Below are 18,280 nucleotides of genomic sequence, written 5' to 3'. Positions count from 1 at the left end.
TTTATTAGTCTAAACTGAACGAGTATTTTTAGTGTCCCACCATGTAGACAGGTTTTTCCACTGAACCAGTAACCTAACAGCTTCGTCCTACTTTCCACAAGTATATCTGCCAGACGTTGAATATCTATCTACCACTGTCTACTATTCGCACACATTAAACCCACAAGAATTTGCTCCACCACCACCCCCACACCATCTCGTTTATATCAGAAACGGAGAGAGGTCAACTTTATTTACAAACGGCTCTAAATGTGTTCTAGCCCTCGGCCTTACTACCACCAACTTGTTCGCCTCCAGCCTCCTTTACATCGTGAACAGCGGCAATAGCGATAACGGAACCATAGGAGGCTATGACGGAACCTTCCCACAAGCCATTCTGAAGGTTTCTTGTTATGTCGCCCCGCGAGTTTCCCTTCCCATGGTGTCAGCAGTTTATTATTATGATGCATTTCCTTTATTAACATTGTTGTCTTCGCCCAGATCTTCATTTTGAACAATGTTCCACAATCTTTATTTTGAACAATGTTCCGCAATAGTTCCGTGTTTACGTAGTTGTAGGCATCGCTAATATATATAACGGTCTGCCCTTACCTTGCTTTGTCTTAACGGGAAGGTACACCGCTTCTAGAGGCTGCTCATTACCCGCTTACAGCAGGAGCATCACGCTATCAGGCTCGTCCATGTATTTGGGCGCCCTTTTGGCTACTCTCCCAATGATCGTAATACTTCTGGGTCACTCTACATCTGCAGACACGCAGAGGAAGTTGGTGCGCAATACGGAAATCAGTGCAGACGATAACAGCTTCGGACAGCCATTGACTTCCGTATACGTGTGGGCCGTCTACTATTGGAGAACAGAAAGAGCAATGGAGATAAAAATGGGACAAAACGTCCTAATATGTCCTAATTAAAAAGACTGTACAACATAACTGCGCTGTTTTAGACAGCACCTAATTATTATTGCAAAGACACGTGGAGTCAAATCGCGCTACATATATATATATATATATATATATATATATATATATATATATATATATATATATATATATATATATATATATATATATATATATATATATATATATATATATATATATATATATAATGTCAGTGGCGTAGCCAGAAATTTCGTTCGGGGGCGAGCTCACGTTGCAGCTCGGCCTCCTCCTTCAACAATTTGTCGAGGAATCCAATACACGAATTCTTGAACGCCACGCTCTAACAAAAAAAGTAAAATAGGTATTTTTTCATAAAAGAATATACTCATATGACCTAAACATTGTGCCCAATATAACTGATATCAGTGCTTCCATGTTTTTTGTCTATTTAATAAGGTAATATCACACGAACTTCAGAACTATATCAGTTCGAAACCAGCAAAGCAGTGCATGCCGCTCATACAAAGAATGTAAAGGCCACGAAATGAACAAATTGAGGACAAATATGTTAATGAAACTGCCATTCAAGAACCTTGTTTACATTCTTGTACATATGCAACGGCCAGTGAAAAATCTCAATGACGCTGTCATTTGTTCCAATGTATTGCGCATGAGCAGCTGTCACCGGTCCTGTATCGTGAGCAATTGCACCGAAATTATTGTCCCAACAGAGAGCATGTATATAAAGCCGTTCTGCAAAATATACGAGGGCGAGTCAAATGAAAGTGAGCCAATGCGAATATATGACAAACGGAGTACTTTATTTAAAAGTAGCCTCCATCAGCATTTAGACATTTGTCCCATTGAGTAACGAGTCGGGTGATTCCAGTCTCATAAAACTCCTTGGGTTGCTGCTTCAAAAAGTATATAACCGACTCTTTCACGTCATCGTCCGACGCGAATCTGGTTCCCTTGAACAGTTTTTTTTCGGTTGCCCCAAAATGTGGAAGTCGCAAGGCAACAGGTCTGAGCTGTATGGCGGATGTTGCAGCGTTTCCCACTTGAACTTTGCCATTTTTGCATTAACCACATCAGCGACGTGGACACGGGCACTGTCGTGCAGCAAGATGACCGCATTCGTCAATTTTCCACGACGTTTGTTCTTGATTGCGACACGCAGCCGATCCGGCGTTTCACAATATCGGAAACAATTGATAGTCTCTCAAGATTTAGCAAATTCTATCAGTAATGGCCCCTGACGATAAAAAAAAAAGTCAACAGCTTTCTGGCGGAAATGACGGACTTTGCTTTCTTTGGGGGTGGTGAATTCGAATGTTTCCACTGCAAGCTTTGCCGTGGCTCGCAATAGTGGCACCATGTTTTGTCCCCGATCACAATTGCAGACAAGACGTCGTCACCCTCATTGTGATACCGGATCAGATGAGTCAACGCAGCGCCGAAGTTGTCCGTCTTCTGGCAATGGTTCAAAATCTTGGGCATCCAATGCGCATACAAGAGCCGATAACCGAGATATTCATGAAGTATGGCATGAACTGAGCCGTGACAGATGTTCACACGCTCTGCCGGTTCATCGATGCTTGTCCTCCGTTCTTGTCTAATCAGCTCATCAACCTTTTGCAATTGTGTTGGGGGTGATTGCACGGTGGCTTTGGCCCGGTCTTGGATCGTCTTTGCAAGTTTCACGGCCTTTTTTGAACCGTTTGCCCCAACGCTTCACAGTGGCCAATGAAATCCAATGTTCAACGTATACGGCAGCCATACGGCGACAAATTTCTTTTTTGGGAAACACCTTCAGCTGTCAAAAACCTCACGGCATCACGCTGTTAAACTTGTGGAGAGTCCATTATGTCACACAACCATGTTTAACCCAGTGTATGAGAGCATTAAAGAACAGTTATCCTCACCTGCTGCCTGTGTGCTATGCTCATGCCTCGCAGATAATGAACCGAACTATTATTGCGCGGGGTGAGTAGGCTCACTTTCATTTGACTCGCCCTCGTACGTTAGAAATGCGAAGATACAAGGGAATATACAAATGCGAAGATACAGTTGATAAAGGGCAAGAAAGTGTCATTGGAAACAACGTTCACTGCAGGTATAGACAAAACCTCGCAACAAGATATATAAATATACGTATAAGTCTCCAATAAATCTACGTATCTAAGAAAAAGTCAATGTATATAATGCGTCAGACAAGGCAGATAAACATGTTGCGCAATCAATGATTTGCAGATCACAGAATCCTAGATCCCGCCCCCATTCCATCCACTCCCCCCGATGTATCGCGCGCTACGGAAGGCGGTGCGCTTCCTCCCCGCTTTTCTCCCTTGCGCACACAAGACTGAGCCACCATCGTCGAATCACCCATGCCACTCCCCCTACGCTTTCACTCGCACATACAGCATGCGGCGCGCGGTCACGATTGTATCGCCCTTGGACTTTATACGGAACATGAGGGCGAGGGCGACGGCAGGAATGCCCCTGGAGTGGCCGTATACTTGCTATCGTAATAATATAATAAGAGTATCCGGCAACTGAAGCGTCTGGCGGTCCATTACTTTCCGCAACAAAAGAAGTAACAATATCGAACTTTTACAATGTGACAATTCGCTGCGCCCAAACAATGTCTTTCTCTTATTTCCTTTTGTGGGGTGGGGGCACCGAAATGAAAAAAAAAGAAGACGCAAAGGAAAGCATGTTGGCCACAATCTAATGCCTACTTTGGGCACCTAATGTGACTACCAAATGAATATCGATGAAAACGTGAGACGCCTCGTCCACCGAGAAGCATACGCATACTGCTCTGCATCCTACACCGGCGAGACAAGACTTTCCGGAGAGGTTGCGCTCAAGAGAACGCGGTGTAATCCGCCGAGTCCCCACAGCGATGGCGGCGAGCGACCATTGTTTCTTTTTCTCGTCTGCTCGCCAGAAAGCGTCCAAAACTCTGCCAGGCGAAAATCCACTCGGCCAGAGAAAACCAAACGCGCACCGAAGTGCGCTGCGCGGTGGTCGGGGCAACACGAGAAAAACGCATGCGCTCTGGCTGGCCCTGGCAGCCCGCGGGTAAGACAGCGTGAAAAAAAAAAAAAAAAACTTGAAGAGGCTCAATGTGTCCTTGTGAATAAAAGTCAAAACAGAAAAAAATAAATAAGAACGTATTTACCTTTGCTGGTTTTAGTGTCTTGACATGGATGCTTTAGCGTAGGTAAAAAAAAATGTTGATATTTTTTTTTATGCGACATGACGGCACAAATGAACCACCATAACGCTTCGTCTCATCGGACCTCGCTGCATGCCTTGTCAACTTGTCTAATAGTATGTCAATTTGGCTTGTCTCCTTTTATGTTCTGATGTACGACTTTAGAAGTCAGTGCACCTTTGGCGTCAAATGTTTATAACAACATTAAACGCACGAAGTTCCGGAATTGAAGATCTAAAGCACAACTTTGGAAATGTCAGTGCACCTTTCACATAAAAAGTTTATGAGTGAGTGAATAAACTTTTATTGGGTCCAGCAAAACGCTATAAAACGCGCACCCGGCTAATCCCACGACGGGACTGACAGGTCTAGTCTGCCGGCCCAATCGCGGGCGCGCTGGGTGGCCAGGATTTGGTCCTCAAAGACGGGACTTCGCAGGAGCGCGTCCCACTCTTCCTTGGCGAACTTCGGGCCTAGCGACCCGGATGCTCCCAGAGCATATGAGGCAAAGTAGCAACCTCACCACAGGCCACGCAAGAATATATAAATATATAAATATCGGGATATATGCTGTTAACGGACGCCGGATTTGGGTAGGAGTTCGTTTGCAAGAGTCTGAGCGTGACCGCCTGCGGCCTGCTTAGCTTGGAGTGAGGCGGCGGGAAAACCCTTCTCTCTAAGTAAAAGAATTTAGTAAGTTCATTGTGCGTGATAGGAGCGTCTCTGCGTGCGGAGAGAGAGTCGCCCGATCCGAGGGAAGCGCGGTCGGCAAACCACGCGCAGCCTCGTGGGCAGACTCGTTGAGGTTCAGAGGAACCCCCTTAATCGCCCCGACGTGGGCAGGGAACCAAAGGATGGAGTGTATGGAGGTGTCGCCGTGTTTGGCGCCTTTCAGAATTTGAATTGCCTGCCGGGCTACCCGGCCTTTCTGGAATGCCCTGACGGCCACTTTCGAATCGCAATACACCCTTTCTCTCCGACCGTCTTGCATGGCGAATGCAATGGCCACTTGCTCGGCCACCTCGGGGTTCGTCGTCCGGACGGAAGCACAGTTGATGACTTTGCCCAGCGTGTCCACGACGGAAACCGCAAAAGCCTTGCCGTCTCAATATGCAGCTGCATCCACGAAGCTTGCTTCGATCTTGTCTTTGTTTATTTGCCTCAGTATATTTAATGCTCTTGCCTTGCGACGACCTGCGTTGTGAACGGGATGAACGTTGCGGGGCAAAGGGGCGACCACGATCTTCTCCCTTATGTCTTGGGGATTTGGGTGTTTTCAGCCAAGTTCTTAGTGGGTGCGAGTCCGATCTCCTCGAGGATACGCCTGCCGGCCGGCGTGGTGGACAGCCGAGTTAGCTGGGCCCGTTCCTGAGCCTCGGCTATTTCCTCCATAGTGTTGTGTATGCCGAGCCGAAGGAGGTCTTCGGTATGCGTTCTGACGGGCAGCCCGAGGGCTCTCTTGACGAACTGACGAAAAAGTTTGAGAACTTTGTACCCATGAAGTTTCGGAATTGACATCCATGCGCTCCGTTGATTCCGCGACGAGCCCGTTCGCCATATATATATATATATATATATATATATATATATATATATATATATATATAATGTAAAGGGGTATATTCGGGTCGCAGAGCAGCAGCGACAAACGCAGCACCAGCAGCTAGGGCGCAGCCAGAGAATGAACTGGGTACGAGCCATGATATGGCAACGGGGCTTTTCAGCGTGCCGATCTTCTTCGTCACAATCACACCCGGAATTGAAGAGTAGCCATCCTGGCGACCTAGGAAGAGGTGAGCGGATCGTAATACTGCTTCAGCCGGTCAATGTGCACAGTCTCTCGCCCCCGACGACGCAGATCAGGAGATGGCGATGCGGGTAAGACCACGTAATTAACTGGTGATGGTTGCGCAACCAAGCGGTAGGGCCCGTGGTACTTCGGGAGCAGCTTGGACGAAAGGCCAGGAGCAGCAACAGGCGGGACTCAAAGCCACACAAGTGAGTGGATGGGAAAAGGGTAAGAGGGTGGGCTGAGGTCATGCCGCTCTTTTTGGCGGCACTGTTGAGCAGACCTCAAAGAACGGGCCAATTGTCGGCATTTCTCGGCGTACTGAGCGACCGTAGAAACAGGCAAGCATTCAGCAGGGTAGGGCCGGTACGGGAGAACCGTATCAATGGTGCTGGAGGGATGGCGGCCGTAAAGCAGAAAGAATGGTGAGAATCCGGTAGTGGCTTGTGAGGCAGTGTTATACGCGTATGTGACGAATGGAAGTAGAAGATCCCAGTTGGAGTGGTCAGACGCAACATACATCGATAGCATGTCACCAAGAGTTCTGTTAAGCCATTGGTCTGTGGATGATAAGCAGTAGCAGTGCGGTGAATAATTTGGCATTCCGACAGGAGTGACTGCAGGACGTTGGAGAGGAATACGCGACCCCCATCGCTCAGCAGTTCGGAGAACAGAGTTGTTTAGAATGAACGAGGCGACGTCTTTTGCTGATGCGGCGGGCAAGGCGGCAGTTTCAGCATATCGTGTCAGATGATCTACGGCGACAACAATCCATCGGTTGCTTGCGCCAGTAGATGAAAGAGGCCCGTATAAATCAATGCCGACACGGTCAAATGGCTAAGCTGGGAGGGGAAGTGGCTGGAGAGGTGCGGTGGAGATATGCGGGACACATTTGCGTCGTTGGCAGGCAATGCAGGAGCGTACGTATTTGTGGACGAAGTCGTACATTCCTCGCCAATAATATCGTAGGCGAAGCCGTATGTAGGTTTTTGACAGTCCGCCGTGGCCACACTGCGGGTCAGAGTGAAAAGCGGAGCATAAATCTTGTCGAAGGTGGCGGGGCACTACTAAGAGCCATGTGCGGCCGTCATTGTGGTAGTTTCCGCTGTCAAAAGTCCGTTGCGGATGGTGAAATGCTGCGCCTGTCGGCGTAACGCTCGAGGTGCCGAAGCTGCCGGAGGATTTGACAAAAATTCGAATATCATGACGATCCATGCGTTTTTTCGTTGCTCCGAGGTCATGTCCAGGATGTCAAGTGGTGAGATATATGTCTGTAGGTAGAAGTACTGCTGTCTGAAGTAACTGGGAAGCGCGAGAGGGCATCGGCGTCAGAGTGTCTGCGTCCAGAGCGATAAACCACACGGATATCATATTCCTAGATGCGGAGAGCCCACCGAGCGAGGCGGCCCGACGGGTCTTTGAGGTTAGACAACCAGCAAAGAGTGTGATGATCTGTCACCACGTCAAAGGGTCGACTGTAGAGATATATATGGGCGAAATTTCTGAAGAGCCCATATGATAGCCAGGCACTATTTTTCTGTTACTGAGTAATTGGCCTCAGGTTTTGTCAGGGCACGACTGGCATAAGCGACCACGTATTCGGCATTATTGTTCTGACGTTGTGCAAGCACGGCACCAAGGCCGACGCCACTGGCGTCGGCCTTGGTGTGAAGTTATGTAGGTGCACTTGGATCAAAATAGCGCAATATTGGCGGAGACGTGAGTAGGCGACGAAGAGTCGTAAAGGCATCCTCAGAGGCTTCCGACTAAGTAGAAAGTTCATTGTCGTCTTGGGGAAGTTGGTTTAGTGGTGCGATCACAGTAGCGAAATTTCGTACGAAACGTCGAAAATAGGAGCATAGGCCAATGAAGCTGCGTATTGCTTTCAAGTTAGTGGGCTTCGGGAATTCGGATACGGCGCGAAGTTTAGCAGGATCAGGAAGAATGCCTTCTTGGGAGACAACGTGGCCTAATATAGTCAGTTTTCGAGATGCAAATAGGCACTTTTTTAGGTTGAGCTGGAGAGACTAGCATTCCGGAGACAGGTCAAAACTTGATGTTAACGGCGAAGATGGGTCGAAAAATCAGAGGAGAAGACGACAACCTCGTCGAGGTAGCAGAGACAAGTATATGCCACTTCAGGCCGCGCAGGATGCCGTCCATCATGCGTTCAAAGGTGGCGGGCGCGTTGCACAGACCGAACGGCATTACAGTGAAATCATACAAGCCGTCTTGTGTTACAAACGCGGTTTCAGAACAGTCAGCGTCAGCCATGGGCACCGGCCAGTAGCCAGAGCGGAGATCTAAGGAGGAAAAAAACTCCGCACCTTGCAAACAGTCAAGGGCGTCGTCGATACGTGGCAACGGGTATACATCCTTTCGGGTAATCTTGTTAAGCCTTCGATAATCCACGCAAAATCGTACGGTGCCGTCCTTTTTTTTTAACAAGGACGACTGGTGATGCCCAAGGACTACTAGAAGGCTGGATGACACCGCGTTTCAGCATATCGTTCACCCGGTCATTGATAACGCCTCTTTCAGTCGCCGATGCTCGGTAGGGACGCTGTCGAATGGGTGCATGGCTCCCAGTGTCGATAGTGTGCGAAACAGACGTTGTGCGGCCGAGTGATGTTGCTTGGCAGTCAAAAGAGGAAGAGAAGGAGCAAGTGAAGAAGTTCGTCGCGCTGCGTCGTCGTAAGTTCACTGGAAATAGCTGGCGTAAAAGAACGCGGCAGTGACTGAGGAGGCGATGCCTCGAGAGCGGCAAGATAATTGGAGTCGTCCATCGTGTCAAATATTGAAGATGAGGCCAGTGGCTCTGCTCTGCCAAGGCTTTCACGGCGGCGTAAACTAATTGGTTCAGCCGATGGACTTGACACGCACGTGAGAGGCGCCAGTTTTTAACTCGAGGATGGCGAACGGCAGTGGTAGTGAACGGCGGCGAACTAAATGTTCAGATGGAGCGAAGAGTGCTGTTCGGTCATGTACAGAGTCACAAGAGATACTGACAAGGGCGGAAGATCAGGCAGGTATAACGGTGTCTTCAGAAACGGTGATTTTGTGACAAGGGTCCCTCTGGTCAGTGATAATAACGCCCGAAAACTGAAACAGCTCGATTTCGGCGCGGGCGCAGTCAATGATCGCATGATGTGTGGAGAGAAAGTCCCAATCTAATATGACGTCATGTGAACAAGATGGCAACACGATGAATTCTATGATATAGAGGGCCTCCTGAATGACGACACGAGCGGTGCAGGCGCCGGATGGCTCGACGTGCTGCGCGTTGGCAGTGCGAAGAGACGGTCCAGAAAGCGGCGTCGTCACTTTTCCGATCTTGCGGCAAATACGCGCATCTATGGCTGAAAGTGCAGCGCCAGTATCGACAAGTGCTAGCGTCAATGATCCTTCTATTGCGACTTTAATAACGTTTTTCGGGGAAGTGCGAGGCCTTGTACATTTCGCTGACACCGCAGTTCTCGTCTCCTGAACTGCGACTTTTAGTTTTCCTGGCGGCTCCGCCGACGGAGCGTGGGGGATTGGGAGCGGCGGCGAGGAGAAGATGAACGGCGAGCGCAGAATGCGGTTTCGACGGCAGGAGGATTCAACGCTGTCCGAATAGTTACGGCGTTGTTGGAAACGTGGCGCATATGGACGCACATTGGGGACGTTCCGTGTGAGGAGGCGACAGTGACGTGCCACGTGTCCAGCACGGCCACAATAAAAACAAATCGGACGATTGTCTTCTGTGCGCCAATGGTCTTGAGGTCGTGCATACTGCACCAGTGGCCGGACTGGAGGAGATACTAGCGGGCGCAAAGGCGGGCGAAGGGGACCGTAGGTATGTGGTGCATGCTTCGCAGCGACTTCGGCGTACGTCAGGGGAGCGGCAGTCGGAGCCTGCTGGAGAGAAGGCGAAATGTGGTCGGCTACCTGCTCCTTGATGACAGATTGGAGAGCGGGCTCCAGCGGAGAACTCGACTGGCCGTAAGTGGAATGAGAGAAAGCTGACGCACCACCTCTTCACGGACGAACTCCTTGATCTGTAGTAGCAGCGAAGTGTTATCCGCGGCAACAACCAAGCTCGACATTGAAGACGCCTGAGGAGGAGATTGGCGGGTGTGTTTGCGCTGCTTGCGTAGTTCGTCGAAGCTTTGACAGAGACTGACGAGTTCAGAAACTATCGCCGGATTTTTCGCCAACAGCATCTGGAAGGCGTCGTCTTCAATGCCTTTTAAGATATGGCGGACCTTCTCGGCATCAGCCATTGTGACGTCAACGCGGTTACAAAGGTCGACAACATCTTCTATATAACTGGTAAATGTCTCCCCGCACTGTTGCGCACGACCACGCAAACGTTGCTCGGCGCGAAGCTTGCGAACGGCGGGGCGCCCGAATACCGCCGTCACGTTCGTTTTGAAGGCCGTCCACGTCGTGGGATCACGTTCGTGGTTGCGGTGCCACACGCTGGCGACACCGCTCAAATAAAACGACACGTAATTGAATTTTTTGGTGTCGTCCCAGTGGTTGTGGATGCTCACCTGGTCGTAGTCAGCGAGACAGTCTTCTACGTCATGGTCTTCGGTACCACTGAAGATGGGTGGGTCGCGTTGGTGCAACGGGCCGGGGCGGCAGACCACGGCAGTCACGGGGGCAGCGGGTTGTGGTTACGGTGGTCCTTCTTCCGGCATAATGAAGACGAGCTGCAGTGTCCGATTGCGAAGTTCCAGAATTTTTGTAGCACCCAGCAGCTCCACCAACTGCAAAGGGGTTTATTCGGGTCGCAGAGAGCAGCAGCGACAAACGCAGCACCAGCAGCTAGGGCGCAGCCAGAGAGCGAACTGGGTATGAGCCACGCGATGGCAACAGGGCTTAATAGCGTGCCGATCTTCTTCGTCACTATATATATATATAGGGTGTCCCAGTTAACTTGGACCAATATTTTTAAAATATTCAAGAGCTCTAGAGAAATCGTACCGACTGCATAGTAGCCGTAGTCGTATGTACTTACGGCCAGTATTTTTTTCATCACGATTAATTACTTAATTACGTTTAATTAGTGAACTTTTCAATTATTGCTTGAATCGCAAATATATCAATTACAAAGTTGTAGGGCACCTCAAATAACCTCCGAATCGAGCATTTGTATAGTACACAGCTTTGCCTCGTTGGTTTTTCCGAGAAAAACCAAAAGCGCGCGAAACATCCAGAATACGAAATAGATAGGCGCTCGCGCGCCGCTACTCAAGCGCTCCCACGGGAATAGCCACGGATATTTCACGCAACGTGATGGTCGCGGCATCGAGAGGACACGCCGCTGACGCATTGATAAGCGTAGCGGAGCCTTTTACGATGCGGCGATAAGAGAATGCAGCCGTATATCTTTCAATGGTACCTTGTAGGCGCTTGAGTAGCGGCGTGCGAGTGCGCATCTATTTCGCATTTCGCGCATTTCGCGTACGATTTCTCTCTCTCTCTCCCTCCCCCCCTCTCTCTGTACATATATATACATAACCTCAATATAACGAAATGTGTTTGTATGCGATTTCAGTATAACGAAATTTCGCTTCCGTCGCAAAGGAATGCCGAGACAATAGATGGAAACTTCCGCGGACGCAGACGGTCAAATGAATGAACTACAAGCGGCTGCTTGCAAACGGCACCTCTGAAATGGCGCGCGGCGCGACAAGAGCGACCGTCGAAGTGGAGCCGTATCATGTTCCCTATTAAGTCCAAGTGCGATAATATCGCGCCCCGCGCGCTTTGTGCTTTAGGTGCGAGTGAAAGTGTGCGAGGGTGAGACAAGAAAGATGGTGGCTTCACGAGAGGGGGAGGGGAGCGAGCTCGCGGTAACGCGATCAAGCGCGCAAGGGGCGCTTGGTCTCGGCCGTGGCTGTGCATGCCTTTAAGCACGGCTGTGCACATATGCAGCCGCGCAGCTTGCTTTAGAGGTAATCTGCCGCGTGTGCAAAGAGTGGGCGTGCCGAGACAGCGGGGCATCATGCAAGCTGTCTTCCCGCGCATTTAGTATTACAGATTGCGTAATCTCGAGTTTCGCTGACCCGTTGGAGCGAGAGGCAGCCGAGGCACTTGCTCTCCACAGCCGCCGTTTTTCATGATAGCGTCATCTCAGTGCGGGCTACGCTATCAGCCACGGGGGCGGAATGCACGCGAAAGCGTGGCTGATTTCGCTTAATTCGTACCGCATTGTGAAGATGTCGTCGATGTGGCTTGAAACCATATCATTCGTCGCCGGCTCCCAAATTCATCATAATAAATTTTCTCCTTCAATTTTGCTTTCTTCGATTGTCCAATAATTCGAAAATTCTGCGGTCACTTTCCGTAAAAGAAGAACCGTATTGGCGACTGTACTTATTTGCATAAAAGGCCGAATTTCAATACAACGAAATTTCGATATAACGAAGCCACACCAGTTTCGAGATATTGATCGCCAAAATTTGCAACAAAATACATTGGTGTTCCAGTATTTTTTGAGGTCCATTGCATAAAAATGCATATGTTAAAGAAGTGGAACCATGCATTTTTACCTCAAATTTGACTACGCTTAGCTCAAAACTAATTTCCAAGTAAATGAGCCTTCTGAAATCAATGGCTACAATCTGTGTGTTGCTATATGTGCGCTAACGTAATTAGTTAAGTTCATTAGTGAAATTTTGTCAATTATGCATTTTGATTTCCAGTGCAAGTAATGTCTGCCTCTTTGAGTAATCCAGCTATTAGTAGATTTGTGCTATATTCTACAGGTGATTTTTTAAAATTCTGTTAACATTTAAATAACTACATGTGGTGTGATTTGTGTATTTGCATGTGCACACATGCACACTATAGTGTACTAGAATATACCATATGCTAGCACACTCTAATACACACATATATACTGATGTCTGACAACTTCCAGTGCAAAATATTGCCACTGCATAGCAACATGCACCGTGTTAGCGACCATCGATGATGCATAAACAGTGTTGTTACGTGCATTCCAGGTTGCATATATGTATGAGACACATGAGCAGGTGGCGCAAGGAGTAAGAACTTGATGTGAAATCTAAAGAGACAGTGATTGTAGAACTGACTTTTTATTGCGCTCAATACATTATGCCCATTCTTAGAATACACTATGTGGACCTTAAGTGAGCCCCCCTTCTCCATATGCCATTCTGCTGAAAATCAATGAACAAATCAAACGAAGGACTGGTGGTTGGGGGCAGTGGGTGATCTGAGCAATAGTAAGCTTGACAATTCTTGGGTAATGACAGAAACAATAGTTTGAGAAGCATATAATCTATAAACAAAGAAAAAAATTGCACTTTCTTACAAGTGGCAAGTTTTGTCATTTTCACTACAGCATTCGTTGTAAGGGAACTTTGTAAATCAATAAATATTTTTCTACCGTGGCAGTTATCATTGTTTACTCGAGACCTGAAGTTGTAGAGGCTTTGCATAGAGGTGCCCACATCAGGATTAGACAACTGCAGTTCTTGTCCCAGAATAGTTGCATAGTGATGCTACTTTGTTTCAAGATCCTGGGACAAAGACCGAGTGATGGCGCCTGACATTGACGCGGCCACGGACCTGCTGAAACAGTCGCGTGTTTGGGACATTGTCAAGCCACACATGGACCACTACTTCACAGTACAGGAGGAGGAGACACGAATGCCTTCACCAACGACATCAGAGATCAGTGTGGCAAGCTCAAGCAAGAAACGCAGGGTGGACAACCATGACTACTGACTGAAGGCAGGCATTCTGGCAAATTCTATGGTAATTAGCAAATCTTGTTGCTTTCACTTAGTGTCACAAGAGATGGTTGCAGATGTATTCAAATGAGGAAATTATTTCATGAAGGTATGAGCCAGTAATAAATAAAGTTCATGACATAATAGAACACAATGCATTATGACAAAAGTTCCTGCAAACATGTTACAGTGCAGAAACATGTGATTACACCTAGCCCACGCATGCATGGCCTTTCATTAACTCCGTTTTCCAACCATCGGGCCTCCACAGATGACATAAGCAAAGCCCATTTTTGGCAGTATGAATACAGAATAAATTGTCACTTGGTTATGTTAACAAGCACTTGGACCAAAATGACCATGAACACTTACTTAGTAAAATGGTGACGATTACATCCTTTCATTTATGAAATTTGCACTGGAGCCATGTAACTTACTTCCATACTTCACACACGAGATCCCCCCTCGCCCTCTAAAAAAAAAATGGAATGATGCACGGAATAGCATTTCTTTATGTAGAAAGTATTAAAGTTTACGCTCCAAGTTGAAGTCTATACAGCTGACAACAAAAAGGTAATGAGAGGCTGTCAATGATGTATATCATCTAGTCTGTATGTAGCAAGAGATAGTGTCTCGGAATGTTTTCAAAGACAAATGTCCAAGTGTGCCTTCAGAGCTGCAAGGGTCCGAAGGAACTGCTTGAAGTTAATATGTTGCCATAAAAAGACCTTAATTTTACCCCCTCCTCCCAACCTAACTTTGTTCTTGCTCTTAGTATCAGGCATCAAGCTGATGATACTAGTGTTCATCAGGTGAAACTGGCACTGAATGGACATGGCTGCGTATGCCTGCCAGCTTTTTAATATAGTACCGAACATTGGCTTCTGATTTCATAAATTAAATGTGCTCTACAGTTCAAAAGCCAATTTCCAGTGTTGCCTCTGCTAGGTAACCCTGCTGACTAACTGCCTCATATCACCATTTTGGCACCAGAAAACACGCATTGAGCTTTATATGCTATGCTAAATATTCTGGTAAAAAAAAAACGTAATCCTTTGCAGATGTATGCCCCGAGCAACACGCATATAAGACAGCGAAGCTGTATAAGGGAGTTCTTTCACTTTTTGGAAGTCCTAGGGGGTGTTTTGCCAGTGTCCGAAATCTACTAAGTACTGTGCAAATGCTTTATACTATATCTGGTGCAATTCCTTCACTATCCCTGAGGCTTTTTATGTGCTTGTATATTCAAGCTTTGTGTGGAGACTTGCGTTTCCGTTTACAATCATGAAAAATACGGTACAAAAACATACTCATAAGAACTGATTGTAAGATTGATCTTAGCCATCATAAGGCCCAGACGCAACACCCACAAAGTGTGTGTCAGTTTGGGCCCCTCCTAGCTGACCTTCAACATGGAGCCAGTAAAATGTGATGTGAGAAGCGAAGAATTGCGAATTAGTGGCTAAAATAAGCCACACAAAAAAGCTCTCTATTCAAGTGAGGTACACGCAAGCTGATTTTTACCTTATGACCATTGATAGTTACATTTCTAAGCAAATTAGGGAATCTGATGCACATACGCAACTGGTTTTTCTTTGACATTTGATACTGACCATGCCGCCGCACGCCAGCATTCACCGACGTCGGCTTTCACCATCCTTAATGCAAAGAAGGGGTAAGGCGCACAGACACAGACACAAGAGAAGAGAAGTGGACAACACGAATTGTGAATTTGTCCATTTCTCTTCCTTGTGTCTGCGGCTACACGCCTTACCTCTTACTTGCAGTATGAATCCTTACCAACTGGTTTGGCTTTCTGTTGTTCAAAACTTTCACCATCATTGCACGAAAACTGCTGTTGAACTCCCTTAACAGCTTTGCTGTAAAACAAGAGAAATAGCAGACAGACTGCTTAGATCACACAAAGGTGCCACTTCGGCAATGTGAGCACTCCATCTTGGTCAATGTTTGCATGGCTGCTGTGCCGCTTCAGCTCTTTGTGCACAAGAAAACTGATTACATACTGGAAATTTTATCAACACATTTTTAAAGTATACTTTGAACAACATAACCAAAAAGAAATTTGCACAGCATTTTACACAGCACAACTGCCAAAGGTTCTGGCTAAATGTGCATTTTCTTACAATATTTAACTTATTTTCTCATTATATGGTTTGATTTGAAATTCCCACTAAAGGTGGGGGGGGGGGGGGATGCTTTTGTTGTGAATCTTCATACTTGGGCCATACTGCTTTTCATGTTTGTACAATGCCATAGCATTCCCAAAGTAAATGCAGCTTTGTGCCAAAAATATAGTGCAGGAAAGTACATTTTAAAGGGACCCTGAAACCATTGTCATAGTTGCACGTGAACACATTCATTTTGTAAGGGAGACCCTTGTGAACACTAAGGGTCAACTTTACCTGCCCTATGTAAACCATACAATATATATATATGAACATGAGAGATTTAAATTTCCTACCAATCAAAGCAATGCCACTCTGAATGCTTTCTCTCAACCATTCCCATTCTATGTATAGAATGGGGATGGGCAAGATGCCTTTCAGGTGAGCAATCTCATTAGTTTACCATCTGGTGTCATCATTACATTAAGGATGGTGTTCTACTAATTGTGTTTTTTTAATAGTATATGTATATGTACTCCGTTTAGCTGTAAAAAATAAAAACACAAATGTAATAAAAATAGACTATTAGTCACATCAATGGCATGCTTCCTGAAAACTGGCATAGTGTAGCAACAATGGACAGGGCATAAACACAAACTCTATAGATGGGTGCCGATTTCCAACTATTTTATTTCGGAATTGTCAAACCAACTTTTGTACAAGCAGACATGTTATCAAACAAGGAAAACACATCAGAGATGACCATTTAGAAACTGCAGTTGTTTAATGTAAATATTTATGCTCGGTGCACTCACGTGGAGGTCACCAGCTTTCCCAATGTTGGCTGCTTCAACTACCTCGCATTCTGTTTCAGTTTTTGCCTGTTTTAGAAGGGTAGTCTTAACTAATGGTGTGCACCCAATGTACATTGATTGCAGTGATCTGCCAGATGTCTGCCAGAATTGTTCCTTCTCCTAATTTTAGGGTTTACATTGTTTGTGTTCCTTTATGTCCAGTCCATTTGTGCTGAACAATCATAGTTTTCAAGAACAATGCACCAACTAGCGCGTGAGTGAATTCTTTTGGTATGCTTCCACCTGAGAATGTGGACCATTGGTTGTTGTATGTATGCCGTGAATACATGCCAGGAAAGAAGTGGAGTAAGTGGTTATTCCAAAGAGCTGGGCTTTCTGCGTGACCTATGAACTGTACAAAGCAAAGGAGGGGTGAGAAAGAATGTTTTAAATGTTAAAACAGTACAGTGGTGGTGGCTGTCAGCAGAATATGGGGGGAGGGGGTCATCTCAGACGAATTTGTGCTCAGGTCCTTCAGAAAAGAATTAGGTGCGGTGACGTTTTTTACTGGCGTGATAAAGTAACACAGCTGGTCAATGCATGCACCTGCTGTGCCGTGGCTTGTCAGAGTGGTACTTTATTTTCCCCCTCAAATACATGCGTGAAGCAGTGCTCACCTGTTTGCATTAGAGGCATGTGTAGGGAGTGCACTGCAGCAAGTACATGATGGAAACTTCATTTTAAGGTCACCACTACCAAAGTGATGAGAAAATACATTGAAAATAGATGTGGGAACACATTCGGTTCAAACCAATCGCAGGTAGAAAACACTCGCGCCACCAAATAATGTGCTCAGGGACGTGGGATACAGCCATTGTCACATTAACTACATTGTGGGGGAGTGATGTGACTTGAGAAAAGGGCAAATTCATTACTTGTAGCTCTTTCAATATAGTGTGCCATGATACAATTTTTGCGACAATGCATTCTACGACAGGTTTTATGCTAAATAATTGTCTTAAAGATGCAACAAAAATTATTTCAAGGAGCCCCTTAAATGAGTCCTGAACCACGCATGAAGCTAGGCTTCTTGATTTGTGTTACGAGCACAGTATTAATCAACACAAAGAACACACGCAGACACCACAAATGCTGGACTACAACTGAAATTTACTTAACAGAAGGCTACACAAAGCAAGAACTCTAAACACAGAATTGTTACCATGTATGCATCCACTCATCCTCTGACTGAGGTACTCCATTTCTTTCTATGTGATGCCAACAGAAGCTGTGCTAATTAAGTTATCACCATTTTTGATGCTCAGAGCCTCAAATACTAACCAGTTAGGTTCCGATTTTGTTGTGTTTTACAGTTTTGGCTTTTTGTAGCCTTGTGTTAAGTAAACTTCAGTTGTAGTCCAGCATTTGTGCTGTCTGCATCTCTTGTGTCCCTTTGTTACTGCACTGGTAACATGAATAAAGATTCTAGCAACCAACTAGCCTGTTTAACAGCAAAGCATCAAACTTGGCAAGTAAGCACATTTCACAGGTAGAGAACGAAGCTGGAAACATCTCGGCCAAGTTTTAGTCTCAGCCAACATTCAACACATAAACATCTTTCCCCCTCTCTTTAAGATAGGGCGCCTGCTTACCATTTTTGGAATTGGTGGCCGGCTGTTAGTTGAAGTCTGGTGATACCAGCTGATAGATGCC

General features: G+C 46.5%; 1 protein-coding gene across 2 annotated transcripts in view; it reads left to right on the top strand.

The window, feature by feature from the left end:
• Nucleotides 1-18,280, top strand: part of LOC139049149 (histidine ammonia-lyase-like) — a 69,736-nt gene that overhangs the window by 43,563 nt on the left and 7,893 nt on the right. For both annotated transcript variants that reach the window (XM_070524391.1, XM_070524389.1), the window contains exon 17: nucleotides 13,432-13,672. In XM_070524391.1, the coding sequence (XP_070380492.1) occupies nucleotides 13,432-13,642 (211 nt within the window). In that variant the 3' untranslated portion in view covers nucleotides 13,643-13,672. The remainder of the gene's footprint in view (nucleotides 1-13,431; nucleotides 13,673-18,280) is intronic.

This window comes from Dermacentor albipictus, chromosome 1 (genome assembly GCF_038994185.2).
Source record: "Dermacentor albipictus isolate Rhodes 1998 colony chromosome 1, USDA_Dalb.pri_finalv2, whole genome shotgun sequence".
In the NCBI taxonomy this organism is placed as follows: domain Eukaryota; kingdom Metazoa; phylum Arthropoda; class Arachnida; order Ixodida; family Ixodidae; genus Dermacentor; species Dermacentor albipictus.
Note: the sequence above shows the minus strand (reverse complement) of the source record. Positions and strands in the feature narration are given on the sequence as shown.